The sequence below is a fragment of the Embiotoca jacksoni genome, unplaced genomic scaffold (assembly GCF_022577435.1).
Source record: "Embiotoca jacksoni isolate LCO1_2020_lvr unplaced genomic scaffold, fEmbJac1.0.p SCAF_9, whole genome shotgun sequence".
Classification (NCBI taxonomy): Eukaryota; Metazoa; Chordata; class Actinopteri; family Embiotocidae; genus Embiotoca; species Embiotoca jacksoni.
In genome coordinates, this window is record NW_027185447.1 from 8,238,475 (window position 1) to 8,259,815 (window position 21,341).

A 21,341-nucleotide genomic window follows, 5' to 3' on the forward strand; every position below is an offset into this window, starting at 1 on the left:
CTTTTAAAAAGATTAAAAAGCACTGTTGGCCACATCAAGCTGTCAGGCGACTAAAGGAAATACAATAATTGCATTAAAACTTAATTCCTTTCTGGCAGGGCTCTGATATCAGAAAGGTATTGGGTTAAGTCATTTAAGACAGCTGCCCCTGATAGCAAATCATCCATGAAAGCACCAAATTAATATAGAGCTTCATTTTTCACCGCCTCTCACTTTCTCTCGCTTTTGGTCCTCCAAACATGTGTTTGGGGGGAGAAATTTGAGACTAGCCTAACACAATTTTTGTTCATGTCTATCAGTGTGTTATCATATCAGGGGCACTTCTCCACATATGTACAGGCCGGGGCAATTTGGAATGAATTGATTCACACTGAGACAGAATCCTATACTTGCTAATGATTTCCTTTTAGCCCCTTCATTGCATCCCCCACCCAACTTCTACCATCATGCCCTCCGAATATCTTCATTGTAGCAGACAAAATGTGTCCATAAAGTAGATGACATTGAGAAAATTGTTGCTAAGGGTGTCAGAAATTTTTTTCAAAAGTACATGTGACACTTGAATTATGTTTTTAGTCTGTGATGCTGGGATAGTTAAGATGAAAAATTAAAGTTTTGAGAAACTTGGTCTGATATGACATACTGTAGGCTGACTTTTTCAAAATATTTGTTGATTTATTTAAGAGGTGAGGAGATTATAAACATGTTGTTAACTTTTAAAGTAATAATCTTTAAAAGATTTTTTTTTTTTGTTTGAACAAAAGTCTGCTAAATCGCTGTCTCTAACCAAATGAGGTAAAACAGTTGTGACTGAGTGCGTGGACTGCCGATTAAAGCCGTTTTATTTGCGGTATTATTAACTGGACGAGCTGAATCTCTGTGGCTACATTCCCGGGTAAAATCATAAGTGGCGAACAGTTCAGTGACTTGTTTTCCATCCCTTAGCAGTGGTTGTTCCCCCAGAGAGGATAGGTGGAGCCAATGTAACAGACCTCTCTTTAACCACCATAAGTTGACTGACGTCACACAGTCGGTGCTGTTTGATCTCTGAAAAGTGACCTCCAAAAGCCGCTATTGCCACAGCTGCAGTTACTGCTTATCGCCACAGGTGCCGCCAGAGAGAGCAAAATAAACATCTTTGAAATTGCAGTTTAACAAAAGAATAGTAACAGTTGTAAGTATTGTATTTTTTTTTTACCAAGCACAACTAGCTTAGAGGTCACCAGCTAGTTTTGTGCTACTATTCTGAAGCCTCGAGTTCAGCACCATTATTTTAGAACATTTGAATGGGAGTCTGTGGAGCCAGAGCCATTTTGGAGCCAACACCTAGTGGCCCTCGGAGGCATTGCAGTTTAAGGCACTTCTGCATGAGCCTCTGTTAAGAACTGGAAAACTGCGTTCACTTTTATGTGCAGTCTATGATTTTTACCTTCAAGTTGCTCACTACTAGTTTAATTTGTCCTGAGTAATTCAGACTGAAAACACGACTCTTTAGACTTTCTCTTCTGAGGCATCTGTTTAATTTGTTTTGGCTCAAGTTGAGTTTATTTCAAAAGGTTTAACTAACTTTGAATACAGAAACCAGCCAAAACAAACAAATGTAAGATAGAGAATTCATCCTTTTAGTTTAGATCTTCTGGGTTTCCTAGCTGCTCGCACCTCCTGATCCTGAATCTCAATCATGGTCACCTGCAAAACATCCATAGGTCTTATGATATATTGTAGTTAAGTATTAATACTAGTTTGAGCACAAATATACAGCTGGTTACATGGATTCTCTCAGACGTCCATTCATGTGGTTCGAACATAATTGAATTTGGTCCTCATTTCTCACAATTTGAGGTATCACAATTGTAATTTTCAGACAAGTGCAGTGCAAAGTCTTGTCCAATTCAAACTCAATAACATTTCTGTAATCTTGTCCGTTCATCAAGTTCACTCTCTTTAAGTGTGTTGGTTAATGTCTTCTCTTCCTATGATTGAGTTTTCACCTCTTTTTCAGCTTTACCTGACACTTTATTGGTTATCTGGTTTGCAAAGAATATTGCTCCTAACATGGAGCACTTTGGTGCATTAGCTTTACAAAACGCTCTACAAAAGAGCCTAATTAATTTTTAAACCCAAAAAATGATTTGCCAGTTTTCTGCAGCAGAGAAATTTACCTACTTTCTGTTTTAGTAATTTATGCTGCCAATCCAAATGTGCCTTGTACCGTTATCCATCTTACCCCCCTAAAAGCCCAGTTGTGTGCTACCCAACACTATAACTGGGTGATCCATAAGTCAATAACAAGACTGAAATCTGTGCAATGTGGTTATAATTGATTGAGATGTCTGGATGGAACTTGTGCAAAGCATCTATGTCATCTGCTAAGAAGTGCACTTTTCCTCTCCCTGAAGATCTACCACTACAGTTTTAACCAAATGGACATTTGCCTCATTAGTATGCCGCTGAGCTAAGATGTCATACTTATGCGTGTTAACATTGATACAATTTTCTTGTCAATATTGTGCTACTGAAATTTGGAGCGAACTTAAACAAGGACTGCTCGTTCAGCATATTCTTTCTCTATTAGGTCATTACCTCTCCCAGGGCCAACAGCACTCTGTTATTTACTGGCATAAATATTGAATATTAGATTTTAGGGTGTTTATTATCTCTGGTTTCTGCCTTTACCGCAAGTTGGGCTTTTGGCTCTCGGACTTGAAAAGTGAGAGCTTCCCCAAGAGCAGAATGATTTTGTCTTGTTATCAAAAGGATATTTTCTCTGTGTTTTGACTGCATCTTTTGGCCCAGAACATCCGTTGCAAGTTCACCATGCAAATGGTGTAATCTGGTTGTCACAATGAAGGTTCCGGGTGACTGACTTTAATATGCCCTCAGCATATAGAGATCCAGGAAATTCCATACCTCTTGCGCAACCTTTGTGTACATCAAGGTCACGGTTGTGTCCCAGTGAAACGGTAGATTAGTGTCTAAATAAATTGTGGCAACATCTCATGGGATGAATCTGGTACGTTTTGATAAAATTCACTGTTGAAATTTTATTACTGCATGAATATTCCAGAAGATTTACAATGAAGTGTACTTCTTCACTTGCTTCAAGGCTTCTTCATAGCAGACTAAAGAAAAGCTTAATACATTTTCATAAGTTTCATAAAGATGCCTGTGCAATGGTTCTCAACTGTACCGTGTTTGTCACAGAAACCCAGCTTTTTAAGCAGCCTCCCTGCCACTCCTACCCCTTGGACAAGTTTAAACTGCTTTTGGATTGAAACAGGTTCATAGTATATGCAATGCATTACCCAAAATGAATTACCACTGGCAGGGCGCTCAATCACTTTGTATCTTTCAACACTAAGAGAAAAGAAGAGTAATCAAAACCTTTCAACCTATTAGAGGGATGACTTTTACAATTGAATCACGGGGACCACAGGTGCGATAATAAGTCATCGAAACCTCCCCTCCAGTGTGTTTCCCCTTTCTCTGTGTTCTTACATATTTATCTATTTTAGGAGGCGCCACTTCATGGCGCCCACTTCAAATTTATGTTTTAATGCCATTTGAGGAGGATTTTTTTTTCTTCCTCCAATTCTTGGAAATGCATACTGGGGTGGAAAATTAAGGTGCATCTCGAAGGAAAACATAATAGAATCGATGAACGCAGTGCACTTAAAACTACTGATGTTCTGATGCTATTTAACGTTCTAGTGCATTAACGTTTCAAGTCATTACAACATTCAGGCTGGGTGATTTGATCATGGCAGGTTTTTAACTGGAAGAATTACAGAAGTTTTCAGCCTAGGATTCTCAAGTTATTAGATACAAATGATCACCTCTGCATTAAGTATAGATTTTCTTCCACTGCGCACTTAAGAATGGAAGTTTGTCTTTAAGAGCGTAATAGCAAATTAAGCTCCATACTCCATTTGTCCAGCACTCTTGATGGGCTAATTTTATAACTGCTGATTTGGTCATTCCCCACATTTAGCTGGAAAGTGGTCAGGTGGTCTTTTTCCTCACTGCTGAGTGTGGGGGGCGTAAAAGCAACTATCAAATGGAATCCATTTAAGGACTTTTTTTTTTGTGGTTGGATTTATAATGAACCTTTTTCTTTCTTTAAGGAAGGAAGGAAGGTCTAGACTGTTGTTTGTAGTGTTAAAAGCCTCAGTTTCCTGCAGAGCTTGCCGCCTTCCTCTCACATTATCTCATTATGAGGAATTAAATTGCATTTGTCTCTTCCCAGATTACCACTGCTGTAAAATTTCTACAGAATCCAAAAGTACGTCAGAGCCCCTTGGCCACCAGAAAAGCCTTCTTGAAGAGAAAAGGTGAGAGACTTTTGATTTACTTGATTATATTTTGATATAAACACACACACACACACACACACACACACACACACACACACACACACACACACACACACACACACACAGAGAGCGATATTTGTTGAGGTATTATATTAAGATTACAATTATTATGTGTTTAATTACAAACTGTGGTTGGCCTGAGATACAGATAGTGTCCTTTTTTTTTTGCAAGATAGATCTGTCGGGGTCAAAGGTCGTGGCCATAGCGCTTTGCCCTGGGGGATCAAATAGGGGTCGATTTAGCTTCAGAGAACATGATTCAGGCCCAGTGAATAAATGACACACCAGTTGGGATGCTCCTTTGGGTTCAGGAAAATTAATATTGACAAACTCCCTCTGCATTTTCAATGGAATTATCAATATTGCCTCCAGCATTTTAACCCTTTTACTTAATTTAACTGTTATTGTAAATTTGAGGCATGACACAGGGAGCTTTTCTAAGCAGGGTGGGCGGAAATGTTTGCTGGCGATTCACTTTCTTTGCAATTCATCGGGATATTTCCAACACATGGTAGAATATTGTTTGTGCAATAAAACTTGCAAAAAGCTTTATTACTCTGAACTCATTTAAGTTGGTTCAATATGATGCGGCGGTGCAATTGTGCAGTGTGATGCCATGTGTTTCTTACAGTCGGCTCATGGCTGAGCAGAGACTGTTTCAGCTTTACCTCAAATAAACTCTTCATGGTGAGTATTTTTATTTTGTTGCAAGGCAGTTCAGTACTTGGGGGACTGTACCTCTGCAGTGCTGATTGACTTTGCTTCCAGCATTAGACTAGCCAAACAGTGAAAAGTGAGCCTAAAAGCTCTGTGACTGGGAAAGGAAACCTGAAACCAAATCCATGGTAGCCGGCTGCTACTACACACATCTCATATGGCTCTAGTGATTCTTGATATCTCTTGAAATTTCGGTCTTTTTGTGTCATTATTGACAACTAAGGCAGAATCTGCCGCTGGTTATTTCAAATATAATAAGGCCTCATCCTCACTACATGATGTCATGCTGCACCTCCTTTTCCTCTTACTTTCAGCTTTGCTGCAAACTCCATGGAGCTCCACTATCCAAAATGGTTTGCTCTCACTGCACTTTAAGTCCATGAAATATGTATGACGCTTTAATGCAGATTTATTTTGGAAAATCGGTTCCTCTGTGGATCTAAACAAGAACTCTTGATTTACATGAGGGCATTGATCTCAGGGAGAGAAAGAGACGGTAGATATGAGCAATGAAACACTAAGCACAAAGTATGTTTGAGTAGCACTCTGCAGTATTCTCAGGATAACTCTTGACTTGTAAGTGTACAGTCATACAGCACTGAACCTGGAAATATTTTACAGTCATCCTTCCTTGAAATTCCTTGAACACTTCAATTAAGTTGCTGATTTAGTAATTTAGTAAAAAAAAAAGTCATATAAGTTGAAAGTTAAGGGTAAAAATCAATATCTTAAAGATAAATCATTGGACAAATTGATGTCATTATACAGTCACTTATACAATTAAAACCTTTCTCTGTCATGATGAAAAGATTGAAATAAGTTTCCTCTGCCTTTATTTGTGGTGTTGCATCATGAGTTTTACTTCTTGGTTACTTTCCGAGTCAAATATATGTCGAAACATCAGTACAAGATGCATGACATTGCTAGTTTATGGTATCAAAAGTATGTCTAGTCTAAGTTTGTATGTTGACAGGAGTTCCCTTTTGAATTGACCACTTTCCCTCTATAAAAATGCTCATATGTTGAATCAGTAATATGTAGAATATGATTAGTTTGGACTGCTGGCTTCGTTTTATGCCTCCCTTGAGTTTCAGTGGGCTTTTGTGCTGCCAGCAACAGGCCAAGACTCATACTTTCCATGTTTCTGTGCCCAGCGTGTATTGTCCTCTCAACCTTTTGACAGAGAAACTCAATCATCCTCCTCTTCCCACAGTCACCACAGCAAATGTGTCCGTCTTAATTTCTAATACAGTTTAATGTCATATTTATGTAAATACTTTTTGATTTTACTCTATATTAACAGCCAGAAATGTCAAAGCACACATAAAATGAAACAATACCATCTCCCAGTAGAGTGGAATTTAAATTGGATTCCTCTTGCTGCCAGTACTTACGCTGGACAGCTGATGAAGGGGAAAATAGGGCCCACTTTGATTGCATGTTGCAGAATCTTTACACAATAATCTCAGTCGTGCATATTATTTCCTTGCGCATTTGTGCCCTAATCTGCACTGAAGGACATCTCCTTTTTTTCCAAAGAGATCCTAAAAGTGTGGTTTATTTCAATATTCATTGAAAAAAAAATAATTTTCTGTTTTCCTTCAACTGTCAATTTCAGGCTATGAATTGGAAATTATGCAGTCCAATATTTCTAGCTGCCCTTCTTGAGTCCTTGAAGTTGAATAAACTGGCTGTAATATTGAAACTTTGTCACTTTGATGTAATATAAATCAAGATTTAAACCCAGAGATGCTTTTTCTTTCTTTTACTGAGGAGTGAGGAAATGAATTGCATTTTAAACCGTCATACGGCAATCTTGAAGCAATTTTGCTTCACTTGTTCCTTGCCAAGATCAAGTAAATTTTATTGTGTTTGAGTGAAATATAATGTGCTAGAGTCTCATCTAGTGAATTGGGCCATCTATGTCTTCTACAATTAACAGATGTAACAACAAAAGAGCATCGGGGCCCATTTTGGCACCACCATTTAGCCCAGACAATTAGCAGTTGCACACATAATTACCAAAAAAAAAATCTAATTCTCAGGGTCGAGTCAACAACATTTTCCAGCTTTCAACATGTCACTTTGACCGTGGCCTCTGAGCTGACATCACTCAGCCGGTCCTAGATTACCAAACTGACTGCAGTTTGTATGGGAAATAAAGCGCAGAGAGTACACACACATTAATGCAATACAGGTAAATTCAGCATGTGAAACAGGCACAGTACATTCTCTGTCAGGGAGACATAAATGATGGCGTGACTTATTTATTTTTTATACCGTCCCAGTTGTTATTGAGTTGAATAAATAATGCTAATAGATTTCACCCTGAGTGGAGGCCCGGTGATCGAGGGTCACGGGGAACACAGGTAGGCTTTTGGTCTATTACCATACCTGGTATGAAGGTAAGGCTAAGGTTCATCATCCCAGATATTAATAGGATGCTGTTTGTAAGTGGGGTTATGTGACTCACCTCTCGGACAAAAATGACAATGACCAAGGCCTGCGTAGAAGGTAAAGGGATTGATGTGGTTATAAATTACTCCACGGCGCCACCTAGCCGAGGCCTTGCCTACTTTGTCATCAGTACAAGGCGATAAAGCAGGGAAATGAGAACAGAGTCCCCTTTTTTAATACATAAATGAATACTCTATGAGAGTGGTCATTATTTAGGGCATGCCATTTTCAAGCAGTTGAACCAAATGACATGTAGAATCTCCCTCGCGTGTACAGCTGGAGAATCAGGTTGAACTTCTTCTTGATAACCCATTGACCTCCATCTATTTATGACCCCTGCCATACATTCCTTTTTCTAAATATGATATTCAAAATGTAAGTAATTTTCACTCAAGGGCAACTTCATAATTCAGACCTTGGAGGACAACGAAAAAGGCATTCACCTTTTACCACCCAAAATATTTTAGTAAGCAATTTTTATAATTGGCTGTCTGGGCAAGGTCCTGACCCATAAAGTCCAGAAGTGCCAGAATTGGAGAAGTGGATTTCATGCAAGAGCCTTGCTGCCCCTCTGCCCTTAAAAAATACCCAGAGAATATGAGCCGGTGAAAATAGAGCTGTAAATAACCTGACGAGCAATGGGTTTTCCTTTAAATAAATACCGATCAGGTTTATGTTGAAAGACAATAGAAAACGTAGCCCGGATATGCAGTTTACAGTATTTATAGCTGTAATATCGAGGTGCCAGCACCGTAATTTCATGCCCCAATGAGAATGGCAAGGTCAAAGCAAATGCTTTGGCAGAGCATCTGCTAATACGGTGACTCATAAACAGGCACTGCGTGTATCAGGTGCACCAAATAATACAGTATAATGAAATACAGAATAGCTTTCCATTATTGTTCTTTTTTATGGTGTCGTCATTAGGTGTAATTTATGTCTTAAAAAATTCATCTCCCCACAGGTCGATCTGAAATGGGGGTCCAGGGGTCATTCCACAGGTTTTGGAACCCATAATAAATTTCACAATCCCTTTTTTGTCTTTTCCTTTTATATGTAAAACTCATTTTCACCTTGTTCCTTTTTCTTTTGGATCTAAGGGCCCTTTCATTTGCTGTTGTCTTCCCCTCAACAATAACAGATCAGAGCCTGCAACACAACTTAGCAAGCTGTAATTTGACTAGAAAACAGCTTTAGGAATTTCCATGTATTTATTTTGACACCAGGTAAAAGAAAACCTTTTATTTGCAACATAAACAACATCAAAGATGTGCACCGCTATTAAGATGTACATATTAATGTCAATAACGGCCTTAATGCAGATTTTTTTTTTTTTTTTTTTTTTTTTTTTTAAAGGACTGGATTTCAAGGTGAAATGTTATTATTTCTTGTCTGATTTGGTGAAACTGAGATCGTTGCGTGTCTCACTCAATAGTCTGTCACCATGCAGTCTGCCGTGGTCAGATGAATCAGGAGTCCAGGGACACATTATTGCTTATTTGACGGTGCAGTCTGACTGCACCAACTCAGCACATGGCGCTCACCACTTCCTGGCACTCAGTACCTGCTGTTGACTTCAGGCTGGCCAATATTTTCCTTCAATTATTCAACAATTTTCATGGCCAGTCCTCGGAGCATTTAAATAGGTGACTGCAGGGACCACCTCCTCTTGGCGTAAAGCTGTGTGGTAGATCATCAGAGATTTTGTTTCTGCTTTTGGGCTGCTGATACAGGATAGGTTAAAGTGTGATTTCTGATGAAGGTTAAACTTGCGAGTGAGATATGACTTACAATGAAGCCACTTAAACATACATTCAAATGGGAGGAATCATTTGATTAAAATACTTTTGTTACAATATTTAATAAATGAAGATTTCTGCATTCACACAGTGCATATTGGTATCGATCCATGTGGGGTGTTGCTGTATTCCTGTCTTTTAAGGGCCACTCTAGAGGTTATTGCCAGAAATATTATGATCTAACTGCAGTCAATTCCTCAATATCTGTCAGAGGATGGAGGAAGGTTTACCCAGGGCATGTGTACATTTTCTCATGGGAGGAATACTTCAAGTAAAAGACTCTAAAAGGGATTTTCTGTCATTAAGCAGGGAATTGACCTAAAGGAGGTAATGGTGAAATGTTATGAGAGACACCCTGTTCAGCTACAGTGAGAACAACATTATAATGTGAAATGTGATGATTTTTGTAATACTGTGGTAAACCATGTTCCTCAATATCTGAGAACTACAGTATCTTCCAGTTCAGTTTTTTGGGCTTTTGGCTTTCTTTTAATTGTTTTGCTATACATGGGTTAATGTTGCTTTTTAATGTAGTTCATCAGAAGTTGTAATTATTTTCCTTTGTTTAGACTAAATCGCTTATTAAAAGATCAGAACCACAGCAATCGCAGCATATGGCGCCTGAAATAAAATCCTTTCTTGCCACAAAAGGAGATGTTCATATTAGATTTTTTTTCCTCCTCCCCTCTGATTCTCCATCAGGGAGCTCTTTGCAATTTAATCATCACTAAAATCATTAAAAAGATCTGAAGATTAAATTATATTGGCATTTGCAAAATTATGTAATACATTTACATTACAATGAAGAAATTAAAATAATGCATTTTCGCTGTCTGGGGTGTATGAAATCTCCACATGGGAAATATAACTGGAGAAGTGGACAGACTCTTATTTTCTTTGCCTTTGGTGGCAGTTAATAGGCTAGCAGAGTTTCAAATTTCACTGTGCGGACCTTTCTGCACTATCTTCCTTTGATGGATGTCCCTGAAACAGAAACCCTCAATGGAATTTCTAAATTATGAAATGAAAATAAATTTTTGAGAAGAGGTGTTGGTGAAATTGAATGAGATTTGACATACTTTCTCTAAATTGTACTTAAAAGATTTGTGGGGAGCTTGGGAAGTATTTAAGTATACATTATGAGAGCCAAGGACCCATTTAGTTTTTTTCCATTAACGCGCAGTCACTGCACATCCTTCGAATGTCTTATAGGTGTGTGTGTGTGTCTTGATTGCAGGACTGACAGATGAAGAGGTAGAGTTGGCCATCCAGCGCTCCGCCAGCACAGAAGAAGTCCTGCCTCTGAGCCCTGTGGGGCCCCCGTATGCGCTGCATGCAACTCAACTAGCTCCTGCTCCACTCAGTGAGTAGTTTCTTTTTTGCACCTGTGCATATGCATAACATTTTATGTTTATGTGTGTTTACTCGCCTCAAAAACAGTTTGTAGTTGAGTCTAATTCAAAACCTAAACTCCTGGTCCATTGCAGGTTTGCTGTTGATTTAATCACACTTAACGGGATTATTCATAGGTCAACACATACCTGAATCTTTACAAGTATTACTGTCATGTAAACCACACAGCAGTTGCCTTGATTGTGAATTCAGACACAGAGCTTATGACATTGCAGAGCACAAGCTTATGAAGTCTCTTGCCATTCTGTTTCAAGGGGTTCCACCCTGGCAAGACCCCACACCGCAACCTGTATCTTTATTACCTCAGGAGGTTACGAGTGCTGTCCACTGATTTACCAATGCAGAATGAAGTCCGCGTAATGCTTAACCCATATGACAATGATTCCAGATGTATTCCACCCTCATTTATTACCACACTGTCCTTGACTCCCCCGGCATCTCATGTTTTGTAATGAAAGTGATGTTGATGGGATGGCCATGTAGTTAGGGAGACTCGCAGCTCTCTGTCCATAGTGGGGGGTTTTATATCAAAACGGCTATAAGGGAGCTGCATAATGAGGTGAGAGCGGGGAGTCTTGTATGGGGGGTCATGCCGAAAAGAGGGGGCTACCTCCCTTTGATGTCCTTCTTATGGGGACGGTGCACAGGGACCCGCATCCATCTCTGTCGAAGTAATGGATACTCTGATCTCTATTTCCACACGGTAGAAGGACAGGAAGGCCTCCACTGAACCCAATAAATTTGAGAGGAGATTGGAAAAACGGGGGATGGAGACCACAGTTCCACAGCTTAAGTGACCAAATAAAAAAAGGAAGATGGCAGAGTGGAAGTGGTATAGAAAAAGGGAGAGACAGGGAAAGAATGAAAGGTCCTATAGGAGGGGGAAAGAGCAAGTGAAGACCCCTAGTGATGCAGTGAGGCTTGTTCAGGGTCAACCACCTATCCCAAGGACTCCCAGGCCTTTCAGATGCATGGTATTCTGGGATAGGTGACAGTCTATCGCAGCTATAATGTTGATGAAGCCCCAAATTTATGTGGTTACCATATGGATGTTGGAAAATGATTCAAATTTTTCGATAGGAAAGGTTACAGGTTCATCGCAGAATGCTGCAGCAGCAATGAAACATGCCCTTGAGTATGGAGAATAAAATAGCATTCACCTTGAAAATGTACCATCTACTCCACTATGACAGTGGGGCTCTCATTTTATTTGCATGTAAAATCACACAAGTGCTAAGGCACAAGATCAATCTGGTTTACTTACTTCAGGCCAGTAAACATGTACCACATAACCCATTAGGTGAAATCAGACCTGTAATAGAATATCAATGGTGTACTTTAGTGGCCTAGCCTCTAATAATTTCCTATTCATTTTAACCCGACCAGAGTAAATAAAAGAAAAAGAAAAACTCATATTTTCCTCCAGACCTGTTTGTTGTTTAGTGACATTTTCAGTTGAATGCCTCTCCTAAGTGGGGAATTTCCACCTTGACAGACAGTTGGCCTACCCGGATGACAGCTTGCACAATGACACACTTTCGCATTATCTGTCACTCAGCAAGACAGTCAACTTCTGAACGCACAAATGCACACTCTCTTACCTTTCTGTTCATTTTAGAAGGTTTATAGACAAACACTGTATGTAAAGCCTTCCAAAAAAAATGAGTGGAAGACAATGGCGTCCTTTATGAAAGAGTAGGATAGAATTTCTGTTTGCTCTGGCTTAACCCTTAAAAAGAGTTTAAATGTTCTGCATAAACATAGATGATTATTACGTCCCACAGATGTAAATTGCACTGCATTTTGTTCACTGAGTACATTGTGGGAATATTGTGTAATTTATAGGATATAGGATATATTTAAAGGACTATGCCAGCAATTTAAAAAAAAAAAAAATTCATTTATTATAAATTGTGTACACCTAACATCACACACACTGTGCTGGGGATTTTAATTGTATTTTTTCATATAATTTTTGGCATCTGTTGGCATCCATTGATTTCAGTTCCGTACAGTGTAAAAATAAAACAGCTGACATTGGCTTGTGAAACTTTCTCGTGGTGGTTTTAGTCCATCACAAAAACACATCCACATAATTAGTTCAGCTACATTTTGCAATAGCCACGTGAGATAATGTAATGTAGATTTGTAGTTTCCAGAGATCAGTATTTTACTCCTGTGCTTCTTCCAGGTCCAGCAGGCTACAGATGGAGAGACTATGGCGCTCTCACCATCATCATGGTGGGCATCGCGTTTGGCTTTCATCAGCTTTACAAGGTAAGTTACTCCGTGCTCTTTTCTGTTTCCGTACTGACTTTGTTTGCACAGTAAATGTTTGTTATACATATTGTACACTGCGTCTTATCTGTCAGTACTGCCTCATCACTTGGCATCAGTTCATGATGAATTCTAGCGCTGGAATAGAAGGCGCCTTTGCAGTATGTAACATCACCCTGCTCTTGTTATTAAAGCTACCCTGCTTTACGTCAGAGCATGATCTCATTTGAGCACCGTCTTTTTAACTTCTCATTCTTTCCTCCTTTCGAATAGGTCTTTTTTTCCTTTAAAAAACTAAATTTGCTAACACAGCACACAACCATTTTTTTTCACGTCCTACAACCTAAAAATAATCACCCCGCTTTTTATCGGGCTTAGCAGCCCTTGAACATGAGCTCATGAGGCCCCTTGTCCCCGGTGACATTAATCCCATAGTGGTTGTTAGTAGTAGTCTGAGTGGCATGTGGAAGCCATTACTCTCATTTTAGAGGAGGACAGGAGCTCCAGCAGTAGCTCTTGGCCTAGATGACAGGCCGTTTTCCTTTTGTGTGTGTAAGAGAGAGAAAGGGAGCACATATCGTGTACCTACATATGCCTTCCTGACCCTGTCAGACTTACTCGCTTCTCTTTAGATCCTGTTATGTCGTATTATTTCGTTCTTCTTTACAGTCTTTCAGGCTGCACATGCACATTCAGACTCTCCTTCCTCTGTCTCTAAAGACAAAAATACACGCTGTACCCGTCCACTGTTTGCCAGCCACCAGTCACCTGGGAGGTGGGATTCCCTGGTGGGACGGCACAGGTTGCTGTCATGTCACTAGAGCGTAGCGCCAGTCGCACCATATGTCCAGGCTTCTGCCCATACTTTATTTATGTTATGGTGCACCTTGTAAACACCACACTCCCAGCAACCCACTTATTAATTACCACGTGTTGACACCCATTTAATCTTTTTCACTAAAAAGTGTTTATTACTTGCGCTGGTGTGGCTGTTTGCCACCTGAGCTGGAGAGAAAACCCGGCAGAGAGCTGGAAACTGGCAGCAAGGGATTAAGTTGTTCAGCCTTAAAACCCAAAACGGAAAAAATAAATATTTGAAACCAGTTCAGTGGGTGTCTTCAAGGATACTCGGACATTTATTTGATTTGGCAAACTGTGCTCCAACGCACACATGCAAAGGACTGAGTGAGATGCTCATCTGGCTAACACTCACACAGGATAACAAACATCCTCATTTGGCTGTCAGATCTGCATATCATTTGGTGGAGTTCTGTTTATCCAGTGGCAGGGAGATGATTCACGATATGACATTGTTTTTCGTTTTGGAAGACTATTTTCAGTGTTCACCACCATGTTTTTCCCTGAAGGCCTGTCTCTTGCTTTCACTGTCCTTTTTATAGGTTTCATTCATTTATACTGCTGGAAATATGTGTTCAGGTCTGCTGCTGACAGTTACTTCCCTTTACATTTGTCGAAACAATTACCTAGTCTATGATATTAAATTAATTTACAGTGACAGCATTTTGAAAAGCAGAAAATATTTGACACTTCTGCTTGATGATTAACTGAAATTACTAATCAGTTATCAAAATCGTAGATTACTTTTCTAACCTAATAAGGATTTTGACACTAGATGTACCTGCATGTACCTAATCAGGCAGTTTAGACAGTGAAGCACAAGTGTAATAAAACAATGCCTTTGACCCTAAACTGCCAGGTCTAGGTGGTCCTGTCTTTTCCTTGTCCTTCTGCCCCTTTCCACCAGAGAGAAGTGTAATATTGTTCCATGCTTTTAATTGCAGAAATACATCCTTCCCCTCATTATGAGAAGCCGAGAGGACAAGAAGCATCTGCAGAGGATGGAAAGCAACATTGCGGCAATGAGTGGCACGCTGACACAGACAGGTGAAGATTAATATCTTCATCACTTTCTCCCTCCTTAACATTTTCCCTCATTTATCTGTCGCCAAAATCGGGGGGCCCCGCACGTTTTTAACAAATGACGCCGCTGTCATTTCGCTTTAATTTGAAATTGCTTGTTTACTGTCAGGCTCGGGCTCAATTAATTACGTTTCGCTGAAAAGCTCTTAACCTCGGAATATTAATGAGGAGTTGGGAAATGACAACTTTTCTCCCCCCCTCCCCCCCACACACACACATTCATCCCCTCTCGCTCCCCCCTTTCATCCGTCTCCCCTCCTGCACCAACCTCACCCCCATCCAAACCCTCCATCGCCATCATCATCATCCACCCTCTTCCCCGTAGGTGGGCAGAAAGTTCATTTTAATTTTGTGTGTGTGTGTGTGTGTGTGTGTGTGTGTGTGTGTGTGTGTGTGTGTGTGTGTGTGTGTGTGTGTGTGTGCGCGTGCGCGCGCGGCATGGCGCTGTGTGGCGTCTGGGCTCAGCACTGGCCCTAGTGTGATTAAGTGCACGGTGACAGGTGCGGCTCCCATGTTGGACAGGTGAGGAATCTCAACCTGGCTGTCAGACGTGGAGAGAGAGAAGCGGGGAGAGAGATGCGTTCCTAGCTCTTCGTCAGTATAATTAAAAATCCAGGGAGGCGTAAATGAGAGAGGCACTCCGAGAAACTTTGGTCTTGTTAGCGGTAGTGTTGAACTGGAGTGTGTTTTCACCTGAAAAGTACTAATCTCAGTTTGACATGGAAAAACAGGCTCAGGCAAACTGAGGTGGTTTAGTATTTTAGTAATAGTGATAATAGGTTTTATTTAAAGAGTGCTTTTTAAGATAATCAGAGATACTCTCATAAGATTATACACACTTAATTTAGGTTTGTTGAATCAAAGTGTTTATTTTTTATCAAATCAATTCCTTTAAAAATGTCATGAGGCCACACTCATTTGCTGTTTGCCTCCGTCTCTGAGATTTCAGGTTTTTTTTTTTTATTCCTAAAATTAGTAAAGCACTTACCTATTTCCCAAATTATTCTCTGCATTTTCAGGTTCTGAAGACAAACTGTCTAAACTAGCACGAGACCTGTTTTAGACAGACAGAACAGATATTATATATACATATATATATATATCTTCACAGTGACTTGCTTTTCATTACTTTGCTTCTATATAGTATAATTCCCACAAGGGGAAATGTTTCTGCTACAGCAGCATGCAAAGATACAGGGTAAGCAATACAAATGACAGAATAAAAATCTAGGAAAAATTAACAGTGCATACAAATATAATAGAATACACTTAAACAACAACAGTGCAATGGTCAGCAGTTAAGTGCAAATTAACTGAACACGGTGATGTAATGGTGATTCTAGTAGAGTCTATTGAATCTATTGTCAGTGATGTAAAACAGATTTGGCCAGAGATGAGCTATTGTAAAGTCTTATTGCAGTGGGCAGGAATGATCTCCTGTATCGGTCCTTGTGACAGCAGAGCTGAATGAGCCTGTTGAGAAAGGGCTCCGCTGTCCCTGCGGTAGTAATAGTTTTCAGGTGGACTTTTAGCAACAGAGACAAAGAGGATCCAAACTCAAATCATAAATACGATCTTGTCCGTACAAGCGTCCTTTGTTTAATTTTTCCTTCATCTCCAAACTGAAACAAATTAAGAAGTTGAGTTTACAGCTCCTGTCACGGACTCAAACTGTGTAGATAAAAATATGTCTGTTATCATTTTATCCAGTTACACCCATGCCATTGTTTTCTGGCTGGCTCTGGCAGGTTGTATGCAGCAATTTTGCGAGATGGCGTGCTAGGTGTGCCACCCTAAATCTGATTAACAAATATATGCTCTTTTATGGTCATTTTCTCCCAACTATGCAAACACATTTCCTGTGGCTATTTCACTGCCCATTCTGTCTCCACCTATCAGTTTTTGGAGATTTGCCAGCTTGCACAACCTGTTTTGTTTGTCAGCAAAGACAGAATTCCACAGTAAGAGTCCTCAGTAAGTTTTTTTTCAGTGAGTAGGTGAGACTCCAGTGGATAAAAAAAAAAAAAAAACACAGGTCTTTTCTTCAGCCAATGTGGGGAACTAATTTGCTATGACTGCAGTAGCCAAGCTGCTATTGTAGTTAATGACTGTTGTAGTTAACAGTTGGGGAGAGGGGTTGCAATTACACTGAGAGTTTTCTCCCACTGCTTTTCCTTTGTCTCCCTCTCCCTCTCGCTCCTTCTCTCCTCGCTGCACTGAGTAATAGCGACCGACTGCCTCGCTGCTGCCAATTGCTTGAACCCCCTTTTGTTAAAGTTCATGTATTTCTCTAGTGCCAGGCGCAATGAGGTGATGTATCCTTTTGAATGGGGACTACATTAGTCTCTCTCGCCAGCCCCAGCTCAAGAGTAAGGGCCTTGACTCCCATTATGATTTGCCTACAACTTCACACAGACAATTAATGAATGGATCTTGGAACTACTTCAGCGCGCCCAGGCTGTAATGGAATTGTGCGGCTGTTTGGGCACTCTTTGTTGGTGGGAGCCATATTGGTGACCAGCTGGCCATTAAAGACAGAGACAGGCCCGGACATATGTAGTGTACATTATATCGAGGTATTTACTGAATAATTTACTGAATACACAATGTGCACCCTCCTCACAGCAGCTGCAAGCCTCACACATCATCTTGTCTCTGATTCTCTCTTTTACACACTCTCTCTCTCTCTCTCTCTCTCTCTCTCTCTCTCTCTCTCTCTCTCTCTCTCTCTCTCTCTCTCTCTCTCTCTCTCACACACACACACACACACACATCGCCGCTACAGCCTCCTTCTGATTCATGCCCGGCCAAAGTCATTGACTTTATTATTATTCTTGGCTTCATATCTGTGATAACTGGGAATAAGAAGTTATGCATTTTTTGTCAAATGTCTGAGCAGTACAAAGGAGTCAACTTTGTGGAGAGACATGAAAAGAGTTGGGCTGTGGGCTGTTTGGCTGAAGTGGCTGAAAAAGTGGTGCCAACGGTAATTCAGGAGGCATAGCATTACAGGCTGGCAGAGTGACCCACACATCTGGATAAGTTGTTCTGTGGTGAGGTGGAATCAAACACTAATAGGGCAGCTCTCAGTTTAGAGTGCACACCCTGTCATAGTAACACCTTTTTAAGCAGGGATAGCCACCGTATTTTAGTTTTATTACCGTCTTCAGAAAGGTTGGTCGCACTCTGGATCACAAACTGAGTAACAAACTCAAATTGTTTGCGCAATGGTCTTTGGCCCCAACCAGCGATTCTGTTCGAACGCATGATTCCTGCGCGCATTAAAAGATCAAACGCTTCAGCACCCCACCTATATTGATACAACTCCACCCATTTAAACACAGGTGTCACTAAAAGATATTATCGTCTTTGAAAGATCAAATATTTTGTCTGTTTGTTTTTCCAAAAGAAACGCAGCGCCCAAGCAGGGCTCTGTCTTTTGTCCTGGCTGGAGCTAATGTGAGAGGAAGGTTCTTTACATCCCGTCCAGCCGGCTGCAGCTCAGGCTTTTAACCACTGGCCTGACAACCTCAGCAGTGGACCGCCACAATATTTGTTGATGTTAATCCTATTAGGCTTGATTTAACACTTTACACGCCCATGATTTATATGAATGTTTATTGGTTTTCTGTAATATAATCAGCTCAGGGAAACTTAATGCATTGTTTGGTAATACACGCGTGACTGGAAGCAGGGGGCAACAAACTGTGCCCGGTGTTATTTGAAATCATACACCTTCGTCCAACACCAACACTTGAACTAATTCAATCTTCAAAGTCAATGGAAAAAGAACAATATTTATTAGGATTAGGGGGGACATTTTGTCTGGCAGCCTCCTCCCAAATGAGAGCCTTGTTTTTTCCTTTGTTGATCGTTTGAGGATTTAAGATGCATTAGAAGGCAGTGTCTGGGTGGATAATGGAAGGTTAGAGACTGTTATTTGATTTAAGTTCAGACACTAGAGATTAATACCTCCATCCTATGTGCCCCCTCCTTCCCACCATCTACCCCCAATGCCTCGGACCAAAAATCTGCGACTAAAGTTACCGGGTATTAGCTTTGATTACAATTCTTAAGACAACAGCTTTTGATCAGCGACACAATTTGAGTCTCATCAGTTCTGTCATTGTCTCCGGAAAGAAAATGTTCAGTTTTTGTTTAATCAAAATAACCGTATCATAAAGTCTTGCCTCCTTTTTTTTTATTTTTTTTTTATTTTTTTTTTTTTTTATTAATGAACTTACTGTCTGTTATTCTGCTTAATTTTTACAGTCAGCCAGCTGCAACAGACCCTGGTTGCTGTCCAGGACCTCCTTATCCAGCAGCAGCAGAAAATCCAGGAGCTCTCTCAGGAGCTGGCTACAGCAGAGGTAGCTGCCACCTCAGAAACCCAGCATCCTTTGTTTAGCATCACCAGTGATTTGTTAGAAGATCATCTATACTGAATTTAAAATGAGATATGACCTAATTACTTTTTTTTTTTTTTTTTTTTTTTTTAACATGACCTTCTCCCTTCACTGGCTTTACTGGTAAACTTTAACAATTTAGTTAAAGCAGACAGTGGCACGTTTGTTATGGTTGGAAATTCTAATTTGACCATCTACATTTTATAATTTCACTAAATTACCTATTTTTGTTTTTTTTATCTTCACCTCAAATTGAAACAACTTTAAAAAGCCGGCAATCAGTGAAGCTTTGCTGTAGTCTGGACATGAAAGTTACGGATTGCACCTTTTAAGGTCAGTTATTTTGTGATTGATGTTTTTGAGGAGACCTGGACAGGCAGTAACTTCGAAATTACAAAAGAGCTCTGTAAAGTTGCAGGTTGAAATCTCCAGATTGATGAGCAGAGAGACAAGGTTTCTCGAGGCCTCCGTGCACTAAAATATTTTGCAAAGCCCGAGTCATAACTACTTAAGACAGACAGCCTTATTATCCTGTATATCATCAGAACACAAGCTACAAAAAAGTATGGTGCATCTCATCATGGGACCATAATCTTTAACCATATCATTCCTCTTCGCCTTGATTTTTATAGACAGTGTCCATAATCTACTCAGAATTGTAAGTGTTTAGGTGAAATGCATTGTTCTAAAAACTTATGTGCAGCGATGAATTGTTGCTTGCTTTTTATAACTGCTCATAAATCACTTTATGATCTCCAGGCTTCAAGAATTGCCTTGGAAGAGACGATCTTAGACAATGTTTTATGTCCACAGCTTGTTAAGCACATGGGTGTGTAACTGTGGCATCTGGATACCGCAGGAAAACATATGCGGACACATCTGCTTCAGCACAAACGAGGAAGAAAAATATGGATCTCTTCCCTGGACAAGGTTCATCATAAATGTAATCGTAATAGCTCATTTTGTGCTGCTACAGGTTCTGAGCCACAGATTGCCTCTGTGCACTGTAGAAAACAGTGGTTACATGGGAGCGATGATCTGATTTGACCTCATGCAGGTCTGTAACTATCTAAGGTTTTCTGTCAGCCAGACAGGTGGTACAATTTTAACAATGAGCTCCCTCCAGCATAAAGGGACAAGGGATGTTATTTGGTTTCATACATCATCTCTAAATCACAGATTGGATTAAAAAGTGTCGACTTCATTTGCCGTGAGTGCATTGTTGGATAGCAGTAGTGTATAAAAAGTATATTTCCCATCAAAACACCCATTAAACAAATCATAAACTCTGCTTTATAGTTATGTGTTGATCTTAAATTTTCCCAGTGAGTCGGCACCGGGCCCTCTGTTGTCTCAGGCCATGAGGGGAAATTGGGAAATTGTTTTCAGGTCCGGGATGTTTGATGAGAAACACATGTTGGAGCTGGGGAGCTACTTATCATTCACCGTTTGCGGCTTTCAGGGTTTGCTTCACCACGCTGCTCGAAGCGCGCCACGCTTCGCAATTATACCTCTCAACGCGGAAATGTGCCTTTAACCCAAAACACATGGAGACTTCTGTTTCCTCAGCGGCTAAGTAAACATTTCTCGTAGTTTGAAACCGCTCAATTGCGGAGTGCGTGTGCTGTCCCTAAACTGGGGACCTCATTATGGAAGTGAGTTTAGACAGACTGACTCATGTCCACACGCGCACACAGGCTGATGCCGCACATTTCCAGACTTCAGAGCATGGGACAGTTCCTCTCTTTTTCTCCATGGTCTTGTTATCATGACTCTGTAAAGACATGCTACTGTATTTTCCCACTGGTGTGGAGGATAGATTTGCCTCAGGATGATTCATCCTCGATGTTAAACAGCCAAGTCTATTTCTGCACCATTATCATTACAAATCTGCCTGTTAACTGTGTTTGCCCCGCTGTCTCAACTCGCTGATCGTTCTCTTTATTAGTGGATACTAC

General features: G+C 40.3%; 1 protein-coding gene across 1 annotated transcript in view; it reads left to right on the plus strand.

Moving 5' to 3' along the window:
- Nucleotides 1-21,341, plus strand: part of pex14 (peroxisomal biogenesis factor 14) — a 45,538-nt gene that overhangs the window by 15,520 nt on the left and 8,677 nt on the right. Inside the window, exons 3-7 of the mRNA XM_069140073.1 lie at nucleotides 4,247-4,331; nucleotides 10,584-10,709; nucleotides 12,951-13,036; nucleotides 14,839-14,941; nucleotides 19,250-19,347. Of these exons, the coding sequence (XP_068996174.1) occupies nucleotides 4,247-4,331; nucleotides 10,584-10,709; nucleotides 12,951-13,036; nucleotides 14,839-14,941; nucleotides 19,250-19,347 (498 nt within the window). The remainder of the gene's footprint in view (nucleotides 1-4,246; nucleotides 4,332-10,583; nucleotides 10,710-12,950; nucleotides 13,037-14,838; nucleotides 14,942-19,249; nucleotides 19,348-21,341) is intronic.